At 29.8% G+C, this 26165-nt stretch overlaps 2 protein-coding genes across 7 annotated transcripts in view; one reads left to right on the top strand and one right to left on the bottom strand.

Annotated features, from left to right (window-relative positions):
- The window catches only part of LOC126734613 (serine/threonine-protein kinase GM11705), a 96126-nt gene that overhangs the window by 37887 nt on the left and 32074 nt on the right, over nucleotides 1-26165 (top strand). The gene's annotated exons all lie outside the window — the stretch shown is intronic.
- Nucleotides 1-26165, bottom strand: part of LOC126734610 (uncharacterized) — a 171129-nt gene that overhangs the window by 12617 nt on the left and 132347 nt on the right. For 2 of the 6 annotated variants that reach the window (XM_050438307.1, XM_050438302.1), the window contains 6 exons: nucleotides 4679-4788; nucleotides 3829-3990; nucleotides 2999-3114; nucleotides 2714-2925; nucleotides 2475-2645; nucleotides 1607-1911 (listed from right to left, as the gene is read on the bottom strand). In XM_050438307.1, coding sequence (XP_050294264.1) covers nucleotides 1607-1911; nucleotides 2475-2645; nucleotides 2714-2925; nucleotides 2999-3114; nucleotides 3829-3990; nucleotides 4679-4788 — 1076 coding nt within the window. Of the gene's footprint in view, nucleotides 1-1606; nucleotides 1912-2474; nucleotides 2646-2713; nucleotides 2926-2998; nucleotides 3115-3828; nucleotides 3991-4678; nucleotides 4789-5617; nucleotides 5811-14214; nucleotides 14676-26165 lie in introns of those variants that run through there. The other 4 variants (XM_050438305.1, XM_050438306.1, XM_050438304.1 and 1 more) reach the window with 4 other exon arrangements.

A 26165-nucleotide genomic window follows, 5' to 3' on the forward strand; every position in this document is an offset into this window, starting at 1 on the left:
TTTGTTTATGCCATTTGAAAAGTTCCCGTTTTCTTTGTGACTTCTTGTAATGTAAAATATGAAAATAATAACATGATTTAGCAAGCAAAATTAAGTGAAATGTCCTTAATCTACAAGAAAAGAAAACTATGTCGAAAAAATTAAAATAAAAAATCGGTTGCACGAAAAAATACTGAAATGTACCTAAGACATTGGCTAAAGGTTGTACAACCATATGTCTAACCAGATAGTGTGTTTTCAACATTGCACAAGACCAGTACAAGGGTCTTATGTAGTCCCTTCCTAAAAATGTTATAATGGTTAAATATTACATTTAAGGAATGAATTTAGGACAAAAAATATATTAATTATAAATTGCATATACTTTGTAAAAAAACCTTTTTAGGTTTATTTAGGAATTAGGACAGGCATTAGGCATAAGTTAAGTTATCTACGTTTAAAAAACAGCTAAAACGAATGTTCTGATTGGGGGGTATAAATTAAATCGCGGAAATGCACATTTTTCAAAAATCAATACTTTAAGGATGGCTTTAAGGCTTTTGGCACTTTCAGAATCTGCCTTGTAGATTGCAAAAAAAATAGTCTGATCTAAAAAATGAGATTAAATATTTAAAACATATTCTTTTGGTTGTCTTGGTTTCCATCCAATAGATAACCAACACAATAAGTACTGTGTTTACCAAAATATTTATTAAATAAAATATCTGTGTATAAGCACTGAGAGTATCTAGAAAAGGTTATACAGTTTTCTCCATATGAGAAGAATCATATTAATGATTAAGACCTTCCTAAAACCTGAATAACTCGAATGGAACTACCTACTTTTTTTCAAAGAAACTTCTGAATGTTCTTTTTAAAAAAATCTAGAAAGCCATTCAATGGATCAAGAAACATTCATTCATAAGAATCATCTGGTTAATGGACTATTCAAAGCATAATTCGTTTCATGAAAAATCATTTCAAAAGCTTTATTTCTTTTCAACGTATGTAATGGTATTTTGAACTCTGTCTTTTCCAAAACTGCTAGACAATCAAATGAAATGTTAATAATATTATAAACAAAGCAGAGTTGGCTCATTAAAGCTTGTAACGCTTAATTCAGCCATCAGTAAGTTGATACCCTATCAAACGCCCTGGAGAAATCCCCATAGAATGCGTCTACCTAATAACCCTTCTGTAATTCACCCAACAGAACAGTAAGCCACCAGTATAGATATTGAAACCTCTCTTATAAAACCATGTTGCTCAATATAATAATGAATAATATCAAATAATCTCTTTGCATAACCAACTAAGTTGATATTAAACCAATGCATCTAATAATTTTAATAATAATAAACGTCTTTATTGATGAATGTATACAGGTATGGCGAAGTTTAACTTAAAAGTTACTCACTACACATTTTGGTGCAGCAAATTACACACACCTCTATAATTGGCAATTGCCAATATTTTCCTAATTCCGCTTGCCTTATGGCCAAGGAATAAATAATTTAAATATTATTATGATTTCGTTTTACCATTTCCAATTCCCAATTTTTTATCTATAATTCGTGTAATTTCACAACATTTTGTACATTCTTAAAAAGGATTTCATTAAATTTACCTTCAATATTGCACATGCCACATCCATCAGTACTAAGCTCAGCCATCACAGCGCAGAATCGTTCAAAGGACAAGAAAGCACCGTTCTCCTCACCATTGGTCATAACGGTAGCGTTCGTACTGTTTTGCTGATTAAAAAAGTTGTAGAGTTTGGAGATTTCGAGTGACCGATTGGTAAGCCGACGATACGCATCAATGACGTCGTAGATTCCCATGCTTCCATTATAACTATCGTAGACTTCGCGCAGTCGTCTGTGGAAAAAATTATCGCTTTTTAGGTGGTGGTGCTGCTTCTGGGATCGCGGTCTAGAAAGTCGAAAGGGGAATGTTTTTTTGTTATTGTGTTTGTATAGGGTCAGTTTTTTTTTGGAGAATATCTGAAGTTTCAGAACTTATGGGGACAATTAAAAAGTTTAAAGGGTTCAGTGTACATAGTGTTTAACATAATGTTTTGTAAATCATAAGAAATTTTTATTTTCAGGCTAAAAATAATTAAAAAAAAAAAAACACTAACATCATTGCTCACAGTTTTCTTCAATTGAAATAAGCTTTTTCAAAACAAAATATTCTATTCAGTAAAGTGAATTTTAAATCGAATTTTTGGAACTAGTTTTTTAAATAATACTATAATATTGATTCTGAATATTTCATGTAAATCTTTGTGTCCTAAAACCTCTCCTGTACACTTTACCAACCAACCAACTTAATTAGATCTACTATTAAAGAAAATTTACAATACAACCTTATCAGAAAATTTTATTTACAATCATATAAGAATAGCATTTCAGCATTTGATTTACAGAATTTTTTTAAGAGATTGCAATTTCTATTTGAAAGTTGAACAACTTTATATTAATTCTCTTATTTACCTTAGTTTAGCAGTAACTTGTTCTTCTGCAGTGGTACCATTCACAAAGATATTTTTTACAATATCTGCAGTGCACTGTAGAGCAGTTGGCAAACTGTTATGTATTTGCACTCCTTTGGTTTTAATCAGATCTAGAAGTGCTCTTTGTCCTTGTACTAGGTTATAATACTCCCTATTAAGATAAAAAAAAAGTTACAAATTATTAAAAAACATGAGCTCTTCCTTTATTATTCAACTTACTTTTCCGTAATGACTTCTCCCATAATACTCTGTTCTTTTCTATAAGGTTGGGCAACAACTATCACACATCTGCCACAGGCAACTAAATAGGCTACTTCCACCATTCCTACTGTACTCCTTGTTTGACTGTCTATGACAAAAAGTAGAACTGAAGCTGCTTGTTTGGCATCATGCTCTTGAGCTACGAGCTCTGGAGCCCACATAGACACTTGCTAGGGTAAAGATGTTAAAGATAGAACATTTCATTGATTCATCAAGGTGAGTCCTAAGTTTATAAAAACTTACTGGGTTATAATAACTAATGCCTTGTTTTTGTAAGGCTGGAATAGCTGTGTCTGCTCTCCATGTTGTTGGATTACATGAGCCTCCCAAGAAAACCTCACATTTGTTGTTTGGACATTCTAAAGAGAAATTTAATTTAGGTTTTATCATTAAGATCTTTTTACTAAAGTGAATTTTTTGGAATATACATATCTATGATCATCAATTCAAAATTGTCCCTATTTGATAAACTGGGAAAAGGTTGAGCTTAATTATAAATAATCAGTGACAAATTCTCAGACAATAAGTGAAATAAATTGAATAGCAAATAATAATAGAAAATAATAGTACTATAAAAAGTATGTCTTGCCACTCAATATTCACAAATTCCTAAGTTTCAATATTTCTCAAATTAAATGTCTTTTACGGCTCAATCATATATAAATAATCCCATTTTGTGGTAAAATGATTCAAGCAATATGGGTAAGTTTGAATTGTTTTTAACAATGAAATGTCAAAGAAAATTAAATTTATATACAGTGTATCTATAAAATAATAGACATATTTTTTTAAAATATATACTTAAAACACTAAATAATTTTTTAAGACATAAAAGTGCCCCGAAAGGTTTATCATACTATAGAGTATAGTTTAATACTTACAATACCTAAGAATATGAAGAATTTTTAGTAGGGTTGTTACCCTTTGGAACCCTATTTTGAACAATCTTAATTTAAGGTTTTATTATTAAAGATTTTATTTCCTGATTAATTTGAATCCTACTTAACCTATACTGGTTCAGAACCAAGTTATTCCTATTTCTATTGTTAGAAGCAATAAGCTACCTTACTCACTGTTATTGTTTATTTTTGGTTGTGATGTTTTCCGGTGTACCTTCGGACTGGGGTGATTCTGCATTTCCCTGACAAAAACACAGAATTCACCAAAAGTAAGATAATTTGGATTAGTGCCATTTCTTCTACTGTATTGTCTTGCACACTGGAGCATCTTAGTGACTAAAATAAGAAATACTTGACACTTTAGATTTTTAGCAACAATATTATTAATGCACTGGCAGTGTTTCAATACAGTTTTCTGTTAAAAGTAAGTAGTTTCCACTGAAAAAACCAATGGAAAATTCTAATTTCAATGGATTGACAGACATTTTTTTAATAAAAATGGAAAATAACATTGTGCCCAATCATTTTCTCATATTGCAATAAAAATAATATGCCTTGAAGAAAAAAATTTGGGATACCTTAGGTAGGTGAATAACACTGTGCTGTAGACAATATTTAAATCAAACTTAAAACATTTTGAAAATAAAAGTTTAATTTTTGAAAACTCTTCCTGTGTTGACATATTTTAAAAATTTTGTAGGTTATGAACTTGTTTATTGTGTTGCACTTTGACATATCTTAATGACATTTGACAAAAGTTATTTCTTCCAATGTTGCCGATATTACCATTCTCATAAACTAAGACTTACTTTATGTGCTTACCCAAATATTTACAAATTATTCCCTTAAAAAATTTAACTTAATTTATTATCAAATTAAATTCGACTTTTCAGTAAACAGGTCAAAAATATTTTAACTAAAATACTGGCAAAATGGCGCAAAGGCAACGTTGCTTTCGATATTATTCATATACGAGGGGCGTCAGAGAAGATTTATTTTTTCAAAATCTTGCAATTATGTTTACCTTGTGTGTCAGAAGGGAACAAATGCATATCGTTGAAGAGTGCCTTTACCGAATCTTCGGGTATGTGTAATGTGTCTCCTAATCGAAGGCATATTGCGTTGTAAACTTCCCTGAAAGAAGAAAAAAATCATTAATTATAAAAATAAAACTTTAACATTTTGTGTTTATGTGGGATTTTACAAGAAATCATTTATTTATATCAAGTAGATTATTTTAAGTTTCGAACGTTGATTTAAGACGTTGCAAAGTAGCTGCATAAAAACTAAATATAACGGATAATCTGTATTATAAGGGTAGTAAAGTCACGATTCTACTGTGAATTATCATTTAACTTGATAATGCGTTAGAAAAATAAGGTTAATTAAACAATTAATCAGCACACTCTGTTATGTAATAGTAATATAAAATTGTTTAAATTTTTATTGTTATTATTTCTTTTATTATGCCATTTTCTAATAGATGTTTAATAAATTTCTTTTGATGAGTTTTACAAGCAGCTCTAATAATTTATTTAACTATAAAAACACCCTGTTAAAGAATATCTCAAAATGGAAATTAAAAAAAAAACATAAAAGTATATTCTCAAAATTATTTGTTTCCCTTATACTATTTCCTTAGCAGAAAGAAATAGCAACCTAAATGAAATTTAGGAAACACAAAAATGCGTTTTTAAAATAAAAAAAAATTAAATAAGATTCATTTAGCCAATTTACATATTTCTATCTTATGAGAATAAATTCTATTCAATTTTTTATTCGTAAAGAATGTCGCAAGTATATCGTTTTGATATCATTTTTTTTTGTTATTGTACAAACTTACATGATGATGCCATAATTAAAAATAATAATATACACGACATAGAAAGCATTACCCAAACCACCCTGACTTAAATGCGTTAAAGAAAATAAATTAAAATATAGTACAAATATAATAACATACCCTGACACAGGTTGCCTTTTAAGAGGCCAAGACCTGTTTTTAAAAAGTTTTTCCTTTCGTTGTCCCATTTTCTTCAAAATCTTTAGCATGTCCCAAAATAACGTTTTTGTCACACTTTGTATACGTTCTATGTGTTATAATTCAAACTTATCACATTTGCATTTTTCTAAATCAAATTAGTGTCCGTTTAAATCTAAAATGGTGGAAAACAAACGGCATTAATATTTGTATACTTGACATTGAACTATAAATTATTAGCGGCAGATTTTTTATGTGTTTATAGTACCGAATAGGCTGGCCCAAACTGAGAAAATGTATTCAATTTAGCGATAATTTCGATAAGGCGATGACGAAACGAATGTGATAAATTTCACTGAGAGTTTTTGATCTGCGTTACGGTAAAACGATCTATGCGAATAAGACGAAATGAAAATGTGTTTTTAGACTCTCGCAATTTGTCGATAAATCCGCTTATCAATAAAAAAAGTTTTGCAAAATCTCTTTACACTACTTAAATTAATTGATATTATTTGAGATATGAAAAATCAATGGATATACAATATACTTATGTTAATAACTGGGTTTAGCTATTTTTAACAGTGCTGTAATGACTAAAATACAAATTTCATTATCATGTGAATTTTTCGTATCTTTGTTTATTTAAACTTAGTTCCTTGCATATTTTGCTTAAAACAATTTGGTCAATTTGATAATAATACTTAAAAGAGATAGTGAACCTGCTGCAACTTGTTAGACCAGAAAAAGAAATAGTTAACTTAATAACATATAGGATGTCCAAAGATAATCTATGGATGACTTAGGAGATTTAATTATGTACATGTGAAATATCCCTTGTAATTAATGATAAAGGAATTTATATTAATTTGGTAAATTTAGGAATAAAATGTTTAATTTAACAAAAGTTTAAAAAGTGCTTTATTAGCCCAGAAAATATTTAAAAAAATTAACAAAGTGGGAATAAGTATAATTAGTTTTTAGGGCCTGGCTTCTATACTGAAAAATTAAAAGCAAATTCAAATTTGAAGTCTTATGCTGAGGGATAAATCTTTAAAGCCTGGCATAGTTTAAAAAAAAAGTTAATCTCTTTAAGATTAAAATTGGCGTCAGAGTTACAATCTGTTCAGCGACAAAGATGGGCTTACAAGATTCTTTATGCGTTAACAATACTTTGAACTACTCTTTTTCTTAATTGGCCACACTCCAGAGTGGTATGCCAAGCCTAAGATGAGACTCAGTCCCTCCCTTACTACCTTCATGCAAAGAATCCGGTTATCATTTTTATACTGTGATTATATAGTCTTCAAAATGTCGTTACGGCAATTAATATTTCAGACAATTTAGTTGTAGATATGCTACGAAGCAAATTCTCATTTAGAAGAATCTAATACGGTTTAAAAGTGTTCTGCTATATCACATTTAAACCAAACAATATGTGTTTTAGGAGTACTGTTTGACAGTTCTGAGGTTATTTGCCATGTTTTCTGGCGGCATAATATCTGTTTCCTGCCACAATATAGATGTATCATCAGCAAAAAGAGCGAACTATCCAGATATATTTATATGAACAAGACTATACAGTATAATATAATATTGTATATATAACATTATATATATATTGTATATATAATATTGTATATCAAAGAGAGAGTTCAAAAATAGAGCCTCGCGGAACTCTACTATTTATTTTGAAGCAAAAGGCCATAGTTGTGTACCAATATTTTTTCGGAGTACTCCACGGACTGTTGTCGATGCTCAAGAGAGGCCTATCTTTCTACCTTTGACAGCTGTATAACACGATCTTTAAATTTAGGACTTTAGAGCGTTCATACAAAACCTCTCTGATTTCTTGTTTATCGCTATCAAAAAATACATACTACTATTATGTATATTTTTTAAATAACAGAGAGGATTATATTGTTATTGATTTCTTGAATCAAATATACCGTATGCGTGTGGCATGGGATAATGCAGAAGAATCTTTTGTATTAATACGTTACATACCAAATTTTATGTAAATATAGTTAATTAATAAAGAGACTATACATTTATGAAAATAGCATGAAATTATTCAACTTTAACGCTATATTTTCAACTCCAGTATCAACTGTCACCCTGAAAACAGAGTATAACCTTAATTATGACTAATACTAATTTTTAATAAAGGATTTTTATTAACACTTTATAAAGATAAAAATTGAGAAATCTGTTAATGTTCCTACTAGATCTAGATAACGGCGTTTCTATGAAAATTATTGACGTTCCACAGCATATTAAGTTGCACAAAGAGATAAAACCAATCTACGCAAGTACGCTATTCATATAGATTCACGTGACTTTTTGACTTTGTGTTCAGTTTATCAAAAACGAAATCACAAACAATATTTAGATTTTATCATTTATTATCATGGTCATAATAAGGTAAAACTTAAAGGTTTTCAAATGAACTTACTTATTAAAAAATTCTGTAAACTTTTTGAAAATTTTAATTAAGAGACTTTTATTATTTATATATAAGTAATATATTTTTTTCTATATCTAATTTTATGGATATTTTTATTTTAAATTAGTATTGGATGCAGATTCTGTTAAAATTTTTATTCTAAGGCATGTAAAAATCAAATAATATAATATTTTCTAAAAAACCGTTACTGAAGAAATATCTGCATGGCAATGTATCATGCTAGGCTATAAATACTATTTATGATAAGTTTCTTAGGGCACCTAGTTATCTCATATTTTAATTATAATCTGAAGATATTTTTAAATATCGTTTGAGATTATTGCTTCTTAGTTTGCATAGAAACGTGCTAGAAGTCTTCCAGAAACATTAACTCGTACACTGGAAAAATCGTAGAAACGATCATTTTTTTGCACAAAAATATAACGTTGCTAAAATGACGTCGCTTGCGATATAACGGGGTAAAAAAGAAATCAATTAAAACTGAATATTTTTAAAATATATCACAAAAATCTTGTAATAAAAATTATAAATTTTCAAATTGTTTTTGTTGCAAAAATGTCTCTTGCCCTGACCTTTTAATAAACACCCTATATATAAACATATGAATAGATTTATTGCATATCATATTGCTTGCATTATTAAGAAAATACTTAACGAACACACCAGGTATATACATAAAAAGGCGCATTACATGTGCTTTTATATCTTTAATTATTGTTATGCCAAACTGTTTAACAACAATGGCAAGGGGTTATCGCTAATAAGCTCGTTTATTTACTTTTTAATTACACTTGCTCCTGCTAAAAAGTTCAACAAATATTTTGATTTATTATTATTTTAATATCAGCTGAATGAGAGTATAAAGTGTTATTTTTAGTTCTGAGTAAACTGGTGATTTTTATAGATTTTGTTTCAAAGGTACAGTACGTCAATAATAAAAACTTTTTAAAGCAAAATACAATCTATTTAAAAATATTACAATTAACTTCTGACGGATTTAGTTGAAGGTAGTGAAAGAGTGGTTCGCAGAAGCGAATTTTTGATTTCCTAAAGTTAATATTTTTTTAATAAAATTTCAATTATACATATTTTGTTGAATGAAAATTATGCAGCTCACGAAAACCATGCCTAAAAGACATGAAAAAAACGTCAAAATTGCAAACAATTACTCCCAAAAGCCTGAAAAACTGTCTTGAAAAGCTTGGAATAAACTTTTCATTTAGAAGAAAATTTAAATGGCTGGAATAAAACGCCAAAAAAATATAATTAATTCTTTCTAATTCCTGGAAGATGTAAAAATCACGTCAAAATTATGAATTAAAACTGAGAATTACTTTACATACATAAAACACGTGGGAAATTATTTTTGCTAATTTATGGAGAAACATAATAAGTCTGGAATAAAAATGTTAAATAACGTATTTTAATAAAGAATATACCAGAACATTTGTAAAAAAAATATATATATAAAAAGCAATTGTTTCCTATGAAGTGTGATTTGAAAAAATAAATTAAACCCGAAAAATATGTATTTGACTAGTTTCAATACTTGTATAGAGCATATCAAGAACAAAGCACAAAGTTATTTTCCTATGGTTACTTAATGCAAATATATGTTAAAAAGTGGCAAGAGGGATATTTATTTTAGAGTACTATTGTTCATCGAAATATGTAAAAATGTGTTCTCTTGTTCCATCTTGGGCTCGGTATATACAATTATTAATATAATAGTGCCTAAATATTTTGTTTGCTTTAATTACAGCAAACTAAATTTATTATTGATAGTGCTTTAGTATGCAATTTTTTTAGTTTTCTTGATCGTTTCGTTTTTCATTATATTTTATAAAAAAAAAGAATTAGCTTTAAAGTCTGGGGGCAAAACCTTAAGCCCAATTCGAGACTTAGATAGAGTTAGACATATTTTTTTAAGTAATGAAACCGCCTGAAAGCCACCGGCGAAAAAATTCCAAGAATTGCATATTCACCTGCGTTAAATAAGGTGATCTTTTCTGATGCCAAAAGTGTGAACAATTTTGGCGCTTTTTGACTAGCATGTCACGTTTCCGTATCCTTTCGTACCTTGTCCAAATTTTGGGTATTTACCAAAACCTAGTTAGAGTGGCTACATTTAACTTATAAATTTGTAATAAAGTTTTATATTTTGTAAATAAGATGTATAGAGTAAGGACCCAGTATTAAAACCACCATAGTTTATTCATTCTATACTATATCTCACGCTTTAGTAAAAAAGTAGTTTACGGAGAAGATTTGGGTTGGTAAATGGAAATTTAGCGATGTATTTTGTATACAGTTGCTGGAAAGTAAATGAAGAATTAAATTTTCAGTATTGAATGAAATTTTAATATTTTTTTTGTACTAAACTTCAAAATGTAAAGTTCTTCGTATATAAATACTTATAATAGAAGTTGTTTTCTTCTGGAAATAATACTGAAATAAACAAAAATAAATAAATATTGTAAAACAAAAATGTTAATCCTTAAGAGGTCGCAGCTGGGTCAAGTCCCAACCTATATAACTCATGGACTAATCTTTAAATATAAATCTGCGTAAGTACTATAGCAAATATAGATTTACTCTACAGTGTCTCTAATATTTACTAAACGAAACTGCATTTAAGTCATTTAGTCAAATGTATTATTCGGTATATGTATCTGCAAATGTAGCCATGCAAAGCTACGAGTAATTAAATACAATCATTTAAAATTCTTAACACAGATCACTTGGACGGTTAACCAATTGGATAACATTCCATCGATCAACCATATTATGATCATGTGAATATCATCGTTATTGTTAATCATTTTAAACTATATATGTTTTATTCGTTTTTCTATCTAATGATGGCTGTATTTATACATCTTACGAGCATTTTCTAGAAAAAGCGACTGTGAACGACTGACATACTTATCCATACAAAATTTTAATATAAATATGTTTTTCATACATTTTTAATGTAAATGATAATTATAAAAATGCTTCCTATGGAAGAGGGGTTTAATATAGGAAAAGGAAAAATATAAAATTAATAATATAATATCACAAAAAATCTGAAATTATGTATTCACAATCTTGCTTTTTTAAAATTTCGCAATTAATAGACATGGTGCCTAAAATTACGTCTGCATTGCATATTATTATTAACTTCTTCATCCTTGAAAATAGAAAGATGGTTAAATTTAAGAAAAAAAAAGAAGTAGGTATCGTACTTTTAAGCTATTTAAAAAAACTATATAATTTTTAAATGGGACGATAACACAAATTTGCTAAACAAAAAAGGTTATATGTATTGGTAATTTTAAGTTGAAAAAAGGTACAAGCATTTTTTATTATAAATTAAGTTTGCTTTAAAATGCCACCACAATATATGTAGATGATTTGTCATTCCTTATCTTTATATAACTTTTTTGAACCATCCTGTATAACAAAAAGTTGTAGGGTTTGACATGTGGTTTTTGCGAAATATGGTGTTTTGTATACAGGATGTAGTAAAAAGAATAAGAAAGGCAAAAGAAACATTTCTTAAATGGGATATCCTGTATTTTATTTTTTTAAACGATAGGTCTTCTTATTTTTATTTCAAAAATATATGCATTATTAACGTTTGGTTTAGTTGTTTCTGAAAAATGTTAGTTTAAAGTTCATGATGGCTTTCATTATGGACGAGTATAAGATGGTCAAATCTGCATATTGTTGCAATTGTTTTGTTGCTAAGAAACTTAAAAATATACAAAATTACATATACAGAAAGAGCAATAATATAAAATTAATTTCTGTAATTATCCTCTTAATTTTAGAGTTTTTGTTATACTCTTGTAAAAATGCGTTATACAGATGAAGAGAAATGCAAAAAGTTAGGTTTATATTAGCAATATCGTAACAGTGCTTTCACAGCTTAGAGGAAATATCGACGGTTATATCCACATAGAGCTGTTCCAAATCAAAAAACATTCAACAGTGTAGAAAGGGGATTCAGGTTTCGAAGATATTTTCAAAGGAAAAAACGAATGAAAATGAAGGATTAGATATTTTGTTATTTTTGATAATTGTAATAAACTGTAATGCAAACAATGAATATTTTCCAATTTGTCACTTTTTAGAAAATCCTAGTAGATCTATCGAAGACGTTTATAAGTATTTTAATAAGTCAGGCAGCAAAACTCAATAGATACTTAAGAAATATTCCTATTTCCCATATAAAATAATGCTTTTTTAAAAATTGAAAGACGCTCACAAATATGCTCAAATGATACTATGTGCTGAGATGCTGAGAAAGAGACAGGATATTTTTTTTATTTAAAAAAGTATTCTGACCAATGAGTGCACTTTTTGAACTACGGCGGTATTTAATAGGAAAAAATACACATTTTTGAGATACACACAACCTACGCAAATTCTGAGAAATCAAATTTAAGAGTAGGAGATCCTCCTACTTGTGGTGGGATATCTTTTAAAATAAGTTATTGGTCCCATTTTTTATGAGGGATCTTTAACTGATGAGAGATATATTGAATTTTTAAATGCGGCAGTAGAGGCTTTCTTAGGGGTTCTTCCAGTCTGTCAATATGCCTTATTTGGGCATATACACCAAGATGGAGCTCCACCACACAATATGATGCCTGTTGTAAATTTTGAAGTAATAAGTATATAATATCTAATAAGTAGGCGGGGAACCATAAACTGGCCATCAAATAGTCCAGAACTTACACCTTTGGATTCATTTTTATGAGAGTTTTTAATGGACAAAGTATAATCATAAAGAAGTGCAAATATTGAAGAACTCAGGGCTAGATTTTTAAATTCTATAAACCAGCTTAACCTGAAAGATTCAAACTATACTAGTAATGCAATCTATCAGTTAGAAAGGGATTTTCAAAAGTTGGGCATATTCAGTAATTGTGAATTTTACTATTTTAGTTGTATATTCAAGTTCATATATTATTAAGAAAATAAATTCTATTCCAATTATTGCGTTAATTTACATGTATTTTTTTAATTTATTTATATATCAATTTACAACTTTTGAACATAATAATTTTGAAAAAACTATACTCAAACCAGTTTCCAAAGTTAAAACACAAACAATGGCTCCAGTCTTGTAATAAAATCATAAACTTTAAGCCAAAACTCTTTCTTTTTTCTTAATTAAAAAAGCAGTAGCTGTAAAGCTTGTAACATATTTTTAAAATTTGTAAGAAATTATATATTTTTTGGATCACATTCTATTGCTCCAATATAAATGTATTAAAATCCAAAAAGTGCCCAATCTCCGGTATGTATATCTCGACCCTTTTGAAGATGCTGTCGAGGACTTTCCAGCAACAAACAGATATTACTAATTTAAAAAAAAGGAGGGATAATATGTTTAAAAGCCTAGTGACAGTTTTAGTAATTTATTTTTTTAATCTTAAATTTTCTTGATCAATAAAAATTCAGGTCGAAAATTCGCAATGTGTCCAAGGTAAGGATCTTAGCGCCTGTTAAGCGTGTGGATGAGAAAAAAGTTAAATATTAGGGAAACTTTTGAAATTTGAAAAAATTATTTCAATTTTTTTTATACTTATATTTTCAGAAATATCGAAAAAAATATTCATTAGTACTTTAAAAGAAGCTATCTGTAAATGAATTCAAGTGAAGGTATACTATTCTTATGGGAAGTACCTAAGGTACTTCTGAATTATCAAATGGGATTCTTGGAAATATTGTTTCCCAGTCATTTACAATTGCGAAAGTTGTGTATTCGGTAATACGAAAAAATAAAATTGACTAATTCTCAATAATGAAAAGTCATATATAAAATGAAAACACTCCATAATGTAAAGCTATGAAAGTACCAATGAGAAAGTGATATTTATTTTTTTGATGCTTTTTAAAATAAAACAAGAAAAAAATAAGATTTTATCTTCAACCACAGATAAAATGATTATAAATAGTAACACGAAAAAATGCAGAATTAATTTGTATACAACGTTTTATGTTTATGTACATACAGTCAAAAATATATAAATATTTTTTAAATATATAAAAAAAAAATAGTTGCAGTATCTGATAAGTAAGCAAAGAAAAATCATATATAAATATACATTAAAATACTCACAAAAGAAGCCTTAAAAACTTTCGAGATTTTGAAACCGCGCATAAACTAAGCGCGTCCACAGCCCTTGTCGTATCACTTTTTTTGCAACCCATTTTATGAATTAAAAACGATATAAATCTAGACAGTCTTTTAGTTTCCCTTGCTCCTATAGGTAAAAAAATGTTTGGAATGCTTTATTGACACACTTACGTCAAAATTATAAGAAACGTTAAAGTTAAAGTAAAATAATATCCGGCCCGTTTATCCATTCATGTAGAAATTATCGAAACTTATTATAACACGGTTCTGCGCACTGCTAAAGAAAACCCGAAAAACTTCAAATTTTTCCCGCCTACGCGCATTTTCGCCGGCCGCGCGTCTCTAACTTAGTCTAGTTTTAAGCTGAACTTAAACTAAACTTGCGCTTTAAATTTTATCGTTGGTGTTAACTAAACGATCGCTTGAAAGCGACTGAATATCATTTTCGAGTTTTAATTACTTTAGTCGTGTATATTTTGCAGCAATTCACATATGAGTTGAAGGTTAGACATACGGGGGCATGTTCATATGTGTTGCGCTTCGAATTGGTAATCGCTTTTGCGCAATCGGGATATATCTAACGATTGTTTAATAATATACTAATTGGCTTTTTAAGGAAGTCAAATGAATAAGAGGAAGGTTTGGTTGGTGTACGGCTATTTATAAGTAAACTGACATGGGAGATAAGGTGCTTTTTTAGGCGTGTTAGGTTTTGAAATATAGAGATAGGAAGTTTATCAAGATTTTATCAGAAAAATTAGGTCATATTTAGATTGATATGGTTTGCCAACAATAATCTATTGCAATTTCATACCTATAATGAACACTCATTGATCATTATATTTGTTATTTACCTGTTTCATTGAGATTAAATGCTCATTTAATTTAAAGGAAATAAAATTAGAACTACTAACCACTTTAGAACTACACATAGATTCAAAAGTTTTGCATCATTTTATTTTTATATGAATAAATTCCTTAGCGCTATTTTTTGTGGGCTTGTTTATCAATGATTTTTTTCGTATTCGTCGCATATTTGTTGCCTCAAAAAATGTAAAAGTTTTTATTTGTAAGTTCCATTTTTGATCCGATTATTAAGGCCAAGAGTTACCTCTTACGAGGTCACGTGAAAATATGCCTCGACAAGTCATAAGTGAGATTGACCGTGAAAGAATAGAGGCTTTAATTAAAAAAGGCCAATCTCAAACGTTCGTAGCAAGCCAACTATGGCAATATCAACACTCCAAAGAGATGTGCGTGATGTTTTGGAAGTTTAAACATCGGTCTTTACATTGCGGAGGCAAATACTGGCAACAGGTTTGAGGTGTCTCCGTGAAGAGTGCCGACTACAATCTGAGCACAAAGTTCGTCAACTATAGTAGGCACAAGAGCACATAGATTTACTTGCAGAATCTTGGAACTCGTTTTTTTTTCTGACGAAACAAGAATTTGTTTGGTTTAGGATAGTCATCGGATATGGGTATGGAGAAAGCCAACAAGAGTTGCCCAGCTTCCTTATTCTCACTCCGTACCACCCTTTGCAGGAGAAAGTGATGACTGCTGACAGATACAGAGATTCCAGACCTTTACGTCAGACTATAGTGAGGAGCTGTTGGTGAGGTTTTCATTTTTATGGATTATAACGTCCGATCTAGATTTGATTTTACCCCTGCTGACCACTACATTGAACTACCTGCATATAAAACTATATCTATATTAAAAGTAAGAGAAATTTCATTAGAGCCAGAAAACCACTCACTTTATTTCAGCTATTAACTTTGTATATGCACACTTTAGAACCAAATTACGGACCAGCTGGTAAAGTTGCTGTGTGTTATCAGGCAGATAAATTCTATCCTACCAATAGCTGTAGGAGGAATTATGAATCAAATTTTAACCTGTTGTTAACTAGCCGAAGGTTTACAGTTTGGCATCAACATAATTGTTGTGGCCGGTATAATATTCTTAAGAAAAAAAAAGAAAGATTAGGGTTATGAATATCCGGTCCTGAGAAAATAAATAAAATAAACAAAAATAATGGAAGTGTTTGGTTTTTAATTTGTCATAATAGTTATAGGTACTTGTATACTTGTTTTGTGCCAAATCCGATATTCTTTCTGTTAGTACTAGTATTAATACGTATTTGCATTTTTGCTAATTGACTGTAAGTGAATCACAGTACACAGCTTTTTAAAAACTGTATACTGTGCAGTGAATTTGGTATAATTTTAATCAATTTTTTTTTACATTATTTTTTTAGAGGATGTCTCAATAACCTGATAAAAAAAAGAAGTCACTAAACTTTTCTGAAAAAGAAGTTATTTTGCTCTGTAATTTAGTAAGTCAATATGCGGGTGCAATTGAATCAAAAAAGACTAATGGAACATCTAGGAAAGAAAAAGATCAGGCCTGGGAAAAATTGACAGCAGAGTTTAATGTAAAAAACCCTGTCTCAGGGGTGGTTCGAACCCTGAATAATCTTGGAATAAAGTATGAGGGTATAAAAAAAAATCTAAGAAAAAAAGTAGCCAAGAACAAACAGGAAATATTTAAAACTGGTGGCGGTAGTGCAACCATAACACCTTTTATCACCTATGAGGAAATAATGTATAATTTAACACCGAGTGTTAAGGGACTACCTTTAAAATATGATGATTATAGTAAGTGACAGAATATGATGGATCAAATTTGACGTTGCTATATGGGATTTCTTAGATGTATGTTTTCTTTTCATTTATAAGTCAAATAACAGTAGCATAGCCAGCACAGAGAGGCAGGTGAGGGAAGGGTTTTACCCGTTTGGGCAAAAAATATTGTTTAAAATCACATACAAATCTTATTGATAAATCAAATGTTGATGGTTACTGAACGGAAAATTATGATGTTGCTTTTTTTTGCAGTATACTGTATATGCTGTGCAAAACGCAGGTTCTGATCCATAACCAATCCCAAATTTTTGTATTGCTCGACAAACAATATGGACTCCCCATTCAAAAATTTTTTTTTCTCGATTGGCCTTACATGCAAAGACCATAGATGCAGATTTCTTAGCATTAAGTTGTAAGAAATAGTTTTTAGAAAATTCATATATATTAGCAAGATAATAATTAATAGAGGCAACTGCTTGAGAACTTTCAGAGTTCAAATGAAAAATATATTTGTGTAGTATCGGCATAATAGTGTTGTTAAGATGATAAGAACATCATTGGAAGATTTGATGCATATATTAAAAATAAAAGAGGCCCAAGTGTTGAACCTTGGGGCACACCTGAGCTAATTTTTAATAAACTGGAGCTTTTCCATTGTAGGTTACAGTATGATATCTATTTTTCAGATAATTTTCCAGGTCCACAAAAGTAATTTTTATTAAAAGATCATGACTCAGAGCATTAAAAGCTTTACTGTAATTAAGCATAACTAGGAAAGTAAGTTTATTTGAATCTACCGCTGACAAAATATCATAATTTACACAAGCCAATGCTGTATAGCAGCTACGAGCTGCTCTGAACCCTGACTATATTGTAATTATAATTGAATTCTTCTTTCTCTAAAATATTTGATAGAGTTGGAAGTATGCTTATCGGATGAAGATCGCTTAATATTTGTGGGTTACAGGTTTTTGGGAGAGGCCTTATTTTAGCTTTTTTTGACACCGTGGGAAATATGGAATGCGTTAAATAATAATTAATTACGTGCGTAATATAAAGTTATAAGAAAGTTTTTATATTAGCTAATTATATTAATGTCAATTTCATCGAAACCCGTAAAACTATTCTGTAATGAAAGTTTTTTAAATTTCTCATAAAATTGGTGAATATTTTATGAGAACTTGGGACTTGCTTTCCAGGACAGTGGCAGTACGCAGAAACCCACCTAATCTAGAATTATTTAAGAGCTTGTTTATGATGCTTGGGAAGAATGGCACAATATTCCTTAATAGCATATCTCCAATCTCATAGACAGTATGGGCAGGCGTTTTAGAAATTTTTTTATTTAAAACTTATTAATTAATAAGTTTCTAATCTATTATTGCCGATTTTTTTTTCGGAAATTTAGGGTAGTGTACTTTTGAATAATAAACTCTTGAATCTATGTGTATATTTCATTTAAATTAAATAAGGATATAAGTTGGATCGATATATTAAAACAAAATTTAAATCAAAAGGGCATTTGAGCTTGATTTTTTAAGTGCTAGAAAAAACTATAAATAATTAATCATTAGCTTTTTCTCGAAAATATCTAAATTGTTCTACGTTATTACTTCATTTCTCAATTATTTTGTGAATCCAATTATAAAGACAAGTTTCACGTAGTTCGGTTTTGTACAAAGGTTAAGCATAATTTTATAACGAATCTCTAATGATTGATGATTGGTCCCAGGTGTAAAAATGATTTAAGCGTCTGATAGCACGAGGAACATACCATCAAAGTTTTACCAATATTTGAATGTTTCGAATCTGGATGGAATGTCGGGTATTTATCTATCCAAATCGATCAGGAATGTTTTCTGGATACCTCATATTATATACACATTCAGAAAACGTCCATAATCTAAAATCATTCTTTTTTTTACGGAATATACTACAATACATACAAAAGAGCAAACCCTTAGGTACTTGAGGTACACGAGTAGCGCCAGGGATATGAATGTGTCTGTAGATATTTTTTTTACAGTTATGCAAGTTGTAATGTTCGGAAAAGACATGCTATAAGAGTTGATTCTACAGACATCTTGATAAAAAGGAGTCCCGATATAGCGTCGCATCTGCCTATCGAGTAGATCTTGCGTGTATAACTCTAGGTGGAATGAGTAATGACAGGGGCGATAAAACCGGGTATCGGTAAAACCGAGTAAGGTTCTCCATCTTCTTTCTATGAGCTAAATTGTCTAAGGTTCTAATTGTCTCTGGCCCTCTTCTGGATGGAATCAAGCAGCTTCAAAGTGTGTTTGGGTACAGAGCTCCATATGTGAGAGCAATACTCAAGCAGCTTTCTTTGTAAATACGGCAACCTAAGTCTTAGCTGCGTTAAATTCAAACAAATTGCACTCACCCCACTCCAAAATGATGTTAAGGTCGGCATTAATAGCTGTTACCTGTTACATATTATTTGAGGAATAGAAGCTGATTATATGAATATATTCATATAATCAGCTTCTATTATATATATATAAATACTGCTGGTAACGCAAGGAAAACTATGACAGTCATGTACTAGACAGGAGGGTACACTAATATACTCTCGCACCCACAAAATCATTACCAACACTCATCCACACCACACATAAATGCCATATGATTAAACACAAGACTTAGACCGAGAATGAAACCTGTCAAAATAGTTACACTCACATCCTAGTATTTATGTATGTGTGGTGTTTGTATACGGATGTCTATAAGTGTGTGAGTGTATTCTAGTACACACACTTTACGTTTCATCCTCTATTTACTAACTAATCTTATATGTATTTATTTATATAGCATGCTTGTATGTGTAAGTAGGAGGGGAAGGAAGTACGGATGTTGATTTTATGTGTGTAAGTTACCTGGGTAAGTGATCTTCTATTTTTAACGAAGACACCAATATACAATTAGATTTTGTGTTTTAATTTATACTGCACTAAATACTTAGTACAAGTACGATTCCCATTGCATTAACAGCTATGCTCTATTGATTCACTTGGTGAGCTACTTTACCCCCAAAAATAACATGTTTTTCAACCTTCGGACGCCTATGCCTTCCAAATAATTTCAGGCCGTGAGAACTTTTGTTTAGAATCACCTTAACTATCTTTTTCGGAAGTTTGAGAGAATTTGATCGAGGAGGTCGTTACACTTTAGAATCCACAAAAAAAAGGATAGGGTAAGGGAAACACCATGTGATACATCAATTAGCAGATAGTCTCATATCTAATTCCAGATCTTAACATAAATAGAGCATAAGAAAATTGACGTTCAGTGAATATTCCAAGAGAGAATGTATTCCAAAAATCGATTTACGTGGTTTTTCCATAGGTTAAATACCGATTTTTAGACATTGTTTTGGGTTGGAGTATTCTTAAAATGTTTATATAGTTATAATCACTAAAAACGTAGAGTTCTATTTATTGAAATTGTCCATGATTGTTGAGAGTCAGATCATGTGAAAATTGGCTAATGTTCGAGTTAAACGTGGAGTGAAATCAAATATAAGGAATGCGATCGTTATCTTAAGATACTTAATTAATTTCAAATAACTTTTGAATGATTGATATTACTAGCTTTGATAATTAAGGTCCATTATCAATGTACGTTTGTTAGCGGATAATATCATCACTAATGACCTCTTATAAGACTAATTAGGTAAGTAAATATTAATATCTATATATAGAGAGAGTAAAAAAATATGGATAAATGCTTTATTATTGGTAAGCCTATGTAAGATTTTTCATTTATACAATATTCATAACTGATTCCTTTCACTTGATTACTTAATCATCATCAGGATATTTTCAGGATATCAGGATATTTAACGAAGACATTATCGCGGTTTCTTTGGTTAATCTACATAAAATGAAATCACTAATTTTGACATGATTGACCTATTTTACTAACTATAAAAAGTCGTCGTCGGTTATGTCTTTTTCACGCAAAAAGGGTCAACTAAACTTCAAATAAGCTAAAAAGATGTTTATATAGTTAAATTTGACCATTTAACAAAATACCATTTAAGAGAGTAATAAAATGTCTCTAAAATGTGGGTGCAAAATGTCAAAACATTAATGCGTTGTTAATGGCCCATTTGCTTCTTGGACTCATAATAAAAAGTCGGTGCAAGCGACCGTAGAGCTGCCAAGATTTGCTTTTTGATTACTCATTTTTATTATTATTCACAGCAGGTTTCATAAAACAGGTCCACTGTTACAACTAATGCGAACATAACGAACAATATAAAAGAAAACTATTCAATAGTCCCAGAGAGTTCTTAACAGTTACCACGTCGCAGTTAGAAATATTCTAAGAGATCAACAACTTTACTCGTACTGGACTTCCTAAAAGCAACAGAACTGAACATGTGGGAGTAAATCTATGTGGCACAATAGGAGTTGTGAGTAACCGGTCACGGAGTCCCACACTACCGGGGGTTCCAGTTATTTGCCGGCAAAAAGAAGAACCTTACTCTTATCACATTTAACATATACAAGAAGTGCTTTCCACGAGAATATTTTATTATAAACATTGATATTGAGTCCATAATAAATTTCCATAATCATATATAGGAGTTGGAGAAATCCCTTATACTTTCAATCAAGTAATTTTTAGCCAATTTTAGGATGGAAGCTTCAATCACACTTAGCAAAAGTGTGTTGGAGCATTTCAATATTAATACACTGTCTTCCATTTTATTCAGCGATATCACCAAATGATTTTTTATGGCATTTGGAATCCTTAGTTTTTTTATACAAAAAGGTCCATTACATTAAGAGCCACATTCTTCTGAAATAAAAATACAGAGTACAACATCCATTCGCAAAGTACCAAAAGGGTCATGTATAAACTATATAAACTGGACATAAATAGGAAATTATCTCTGGTTAAAAACAATATACATTTAATATTATTATTCATTCTCTTATGAAAAATCAAAGTCTTATAGCAGACACAGAAGTTTTTTCCTTATTGATTATTGACATACCTTCTCTTCAAAATGTAATCTTGTGTATAACTCGATCGAAAAGGTTTATGTACAGAAAGGATATATGTACAATGAGGCTAATTGTTAAGCTATGCAGGTAAATCTTATTAGATTACCTACTCATTATAAAGAGAATCAAATTAAGATAAGTCGTATAAAAATAAAGAAACAAAATAATTAATTAAATAAAAATAGTACGAGTGATTTTCTGAGCTTTCTGTATGTAAATGAGGCTACGCTTCTCATTTAAGATGGAATCATGATTTTTGAAAGAGGACGCGGACGAAAACAACACTGTTGCCTACGAAATATCCGGAACTGGTGTAACATCGCTGATGAGTGATGCCACCATGATATTTAGAAGAGCCGGAGAAGGGGGACTTATATTGCCCAGTGAACACAATACCAACGCGCTAAGAAGTGTACAGCACCAGAAGAAGAAAGACATCTTGAGAGATTCAGTATATGAGAGTGTTCCTATGTTCATCATTTCTTCATGTATTTCTGTTGAAATTGAGGAAAAAATAATAAAGACAATGAAGAAGTAAACTTCCTGGAAGAAGAAACTAATAACTTCAACTTCCTGAAACAAATTAATATTTCTTCCAGGAAGTTGAAAGTTGGTTGAGAAAATCAGATTATATACTCGACTTCTCTATAGGCATAAAGAATAGATGAAGACTTGGATGAAAGACTACTGCATTTGGAAATAAGACCATCTCTCTAAATCATGATTTTTTCCAATACTTTTGAAGATTACTTATAGAAGAATATTAATTGGGGTATTGCTTCAGATCATATAGACTGTTTCATTAGCAAAGTTTTTAGAACATTGCGCCTTACTATTAGGTCTTCAAGATTTGCAAGTTTTTAAAAATTTAAAATTCTTCTTGGTTAAATATTATTTAAAACACTGTTGCTTCCAATAATAACTTGAACTACGAATCCGGACATTTTCTCGTGAAGTTTAAAAAAAATATACAAGCAAAATAAAACATAAATTAAAGAATGATTAAAAACAATGAATACATTTAAAATGCAACACAATCGAAGATAAATCTAATATAGAAACACTTCATTGGTTATGATTCACATAAATGGTAAAATTCAATTACTATACTTCTAGCTCTTTAGTCCTTGAACTCTTCTTTGGTGTCAAGGTTAATATTATTAAGTAAATATTTATGACAAATAATAATGAAGTTCAATAAAATAACTATACAGGTAATATATTAATAAATAATATACAAAAGACTGGCATTTTGGGACGTATTCTCCAATCTATGCTAAAAAAAGTGAAATTTTTATATGAAAAACTATTATTTAGCAGCATTTTATATATGTATATTCCTTTTAAATGTCTAATGAAACGAAAAAGACTATATTCAAGTAACTCGGTATTTTTTCCAGTAGTTATCTCAGTATAATTAGTCGCTAAGTGGGTCGCAGTGGCAACAAGCTATTAATTATTGCTACCATCATATTAAGCATTTGAAAACTCAAGTGACGATAATTTTTTTTAATTCGAAATTTCATCACGAAGTATGTAAAAAAATTGTTACCCAATTATGCCCTGATAAAAAGACTAGCGTAATTATTTCTAATCTGATGATCTAAAATTAGTGATTTTCTCACCACAGCTTAGCTTTGTTTGGTTAGTTTTTTTAGTAATACACTGATATGAGCTATAAACAGCCTTTGTGTAAATACAAAATATAATATAAATGTAATTTATTAGATAAGTGAGTGTTTTTATTTGATAAGATCTCGTCTTTGCTAATATTTACTTCTTTCTTATTTGAATAAGATAAACTAATATTGCTGTTTTTTTAATAAGATACTCTATATATTTTTAAACCTATTTTGATAACTATTCTAGACATAATGACTTTAAAGCATAATCTGTTAACTATTCAGCAAAAAAGTAGTAGAAATCGCCGTTGCGTTAAACAGAATCTCAACTTGATAGTAAATTAATTTCATTTATTCGCGTTCTTAAAATTCATCTGCTCTTCCCAAGTAATATTTCTCAAGAAGATAATATCTGAATTTGTTTATGGGAATTCTTAATGCCGCTGATAAAGTGATTAAAATAATATAAAATTTATGTTCCAGACTTCGTGGTGCGTAGAAAAATGTATCGCTGTCATATATTGCAGCTGGTTCTTTATAGAAAATGATTATTTAAAAGTAGATATACTTTTTAAAATACCTTTTACAATTATGCTCACTCCTCTATTTATAAAAAGGATAATGCATATATTCGAGAATGCTTTTAGAATAACATTTCCTTGCGAACTTAACAGTAACTTTTTGTTACAATGTTTAATTATTGCAGCAAGAAATTTTCTTCACAAATTTTTCCAGCAGATCTTGGTCAACCAAGATGATTTAATTAGATTTACCATATTATCAGCAAAGATTTTTGAACGTAGGGGTGAAAAAAGAATAATTCAATATGTTACTAGTTTACCTAATAAAAACACAATGTTTTTCTTTTCCTCATCTAAAGTATGTAAGAACTCAAGTTTTTAAAATAAGCAGCATATAAAATAAATATCATGAATAACTACGAAAACTCATATTTTTAACATTTTCAAAATGTCATCTATTACAAACACAATCTATTACTATCGGCAGACGAGATCTCATGAATTTATACAATTTATTACATGATATAGCAAGAGCTTCCGAATTGCCTCATAAAATTATTTATTGTATTCCCTAGGGTTCTTACGTAATTACTTAGTCAAACTCTTAATTGCGGTAAACTATCTACTAGTATCTAAGAGTATATAATATTTAGAGATGATTCATATCTTATATAATTACCGTATGATACAATTGATTCCTATTTTATTTTATGTACCAATATATTATCAAAGTAGGTAAAACATGGTGCTAATAACTCCGATAATAAATTGTGTAGCAATATAATATGGTGTTCATATGCTCAGAGCAAATTTGATTAACATTACTTGGCTTTAAGGCTGTGTCTGTGTTCTATATGTGACTTTAAGTCTGTATATAATAGTAAATTTTAGTCCGTTCGCCGAATCAACCCGATTAAAACGGATAGCTTCTAAATAGTTCTTGTGCATTTTTCTCTGAATAAAACTCAGTGGGGTCGAAGTCGTTTTCATTAAATTTCATTCATAATTCGGATGTTACTCGGGTCAGTAGTTAGACATACGGAAGGATCATTTGGAAGAATGTATTAGTATATAATAGTGATTTATATTTTATTACGTTTAGAATAATTAAACGATTCTTCATTAAGATCTGAAAGAGGTTATTGTATCACCATCGATGGCCTCTATCCTCACATTTTGAAGACACATTTTTTTAAAAGATATTAACAGGACATATATTACTGATATATTCTAAATACGCAAAATGTATATTCCTGCAACATTCCTAGTATGTCTTTGTCTTATCAGAGTACTCCTATGATTTTTTTTTGTAATAAAGAACGTTTCTCCCTTCTGGTTCTCAAGTTCAATGCAGCTTTTATTCAAAAGAATTATACTTACCTAATTACTTATTTTTGAACGACAATTAGCTTGATAAAAGGATCTATAGAAAACCATAGCAGATCTAAAGGTAACATACATATATGTAAATTGATTTTGGATAGTAACTGAGGATAACATGTTAAGAAATATAATATTTTAAATATAATAAAAGCACAATGAGTACCATTGCTAGGTAGAATAATAAAATTAAGAGTGGTACAAACAGCTCCGGATATATTATAAAAATCTTTTCTGAACTTGTTCAATGCACCACCTATCACATATATATGCCTTCTAGACACACGTGCAGTACTGTAGTGTAGATATCCAGAGTATGTGGGGTAAAGAGTTATCAGGAATGATTGAATGAATCCAAATCTTTAATAGTATTCTACATACTTTACAACTTCGTATTCTATCACGAAAATACGTTTATAAAGATCAACTTGAAGTATACTACAATATTCAATTGAAAGCCATTACAGACATATTTAAGAAATATATTTAACAATAAAGCAACTACATGGGATTTTGATGCAGACCAGAAGTGACCTAAATGGTTCTAGAATAATGATTCTGAATCTAATAAAACAGAAATCGAGTGACACCAGAGCATTCAAATTTAGCAAGGCTGCATAACATTACGTTAAAAGCTTTTAAAAAGTCCGCGAATATTGAATGCATTACACAATCCTTCAAGATCGCCGTAGCAAAGCTAAGTTGCTCATAATAGGACTAGACCGG

Source organism: Anthonomus grandis, chromosome 3, assembly GCF_022605725.1.
Source record: "Anthonomus grandis grandis chromosome 3, icAntGran1.3, whole genome shotgun sequence".
Taxonomy (NCBI): domain Eukaryota; kingdom Metazoa; phylum Arthropoda; class Insecta; order Coleoptera; family Curculionidae; genus Anthonomus; species Anthonomus grandis.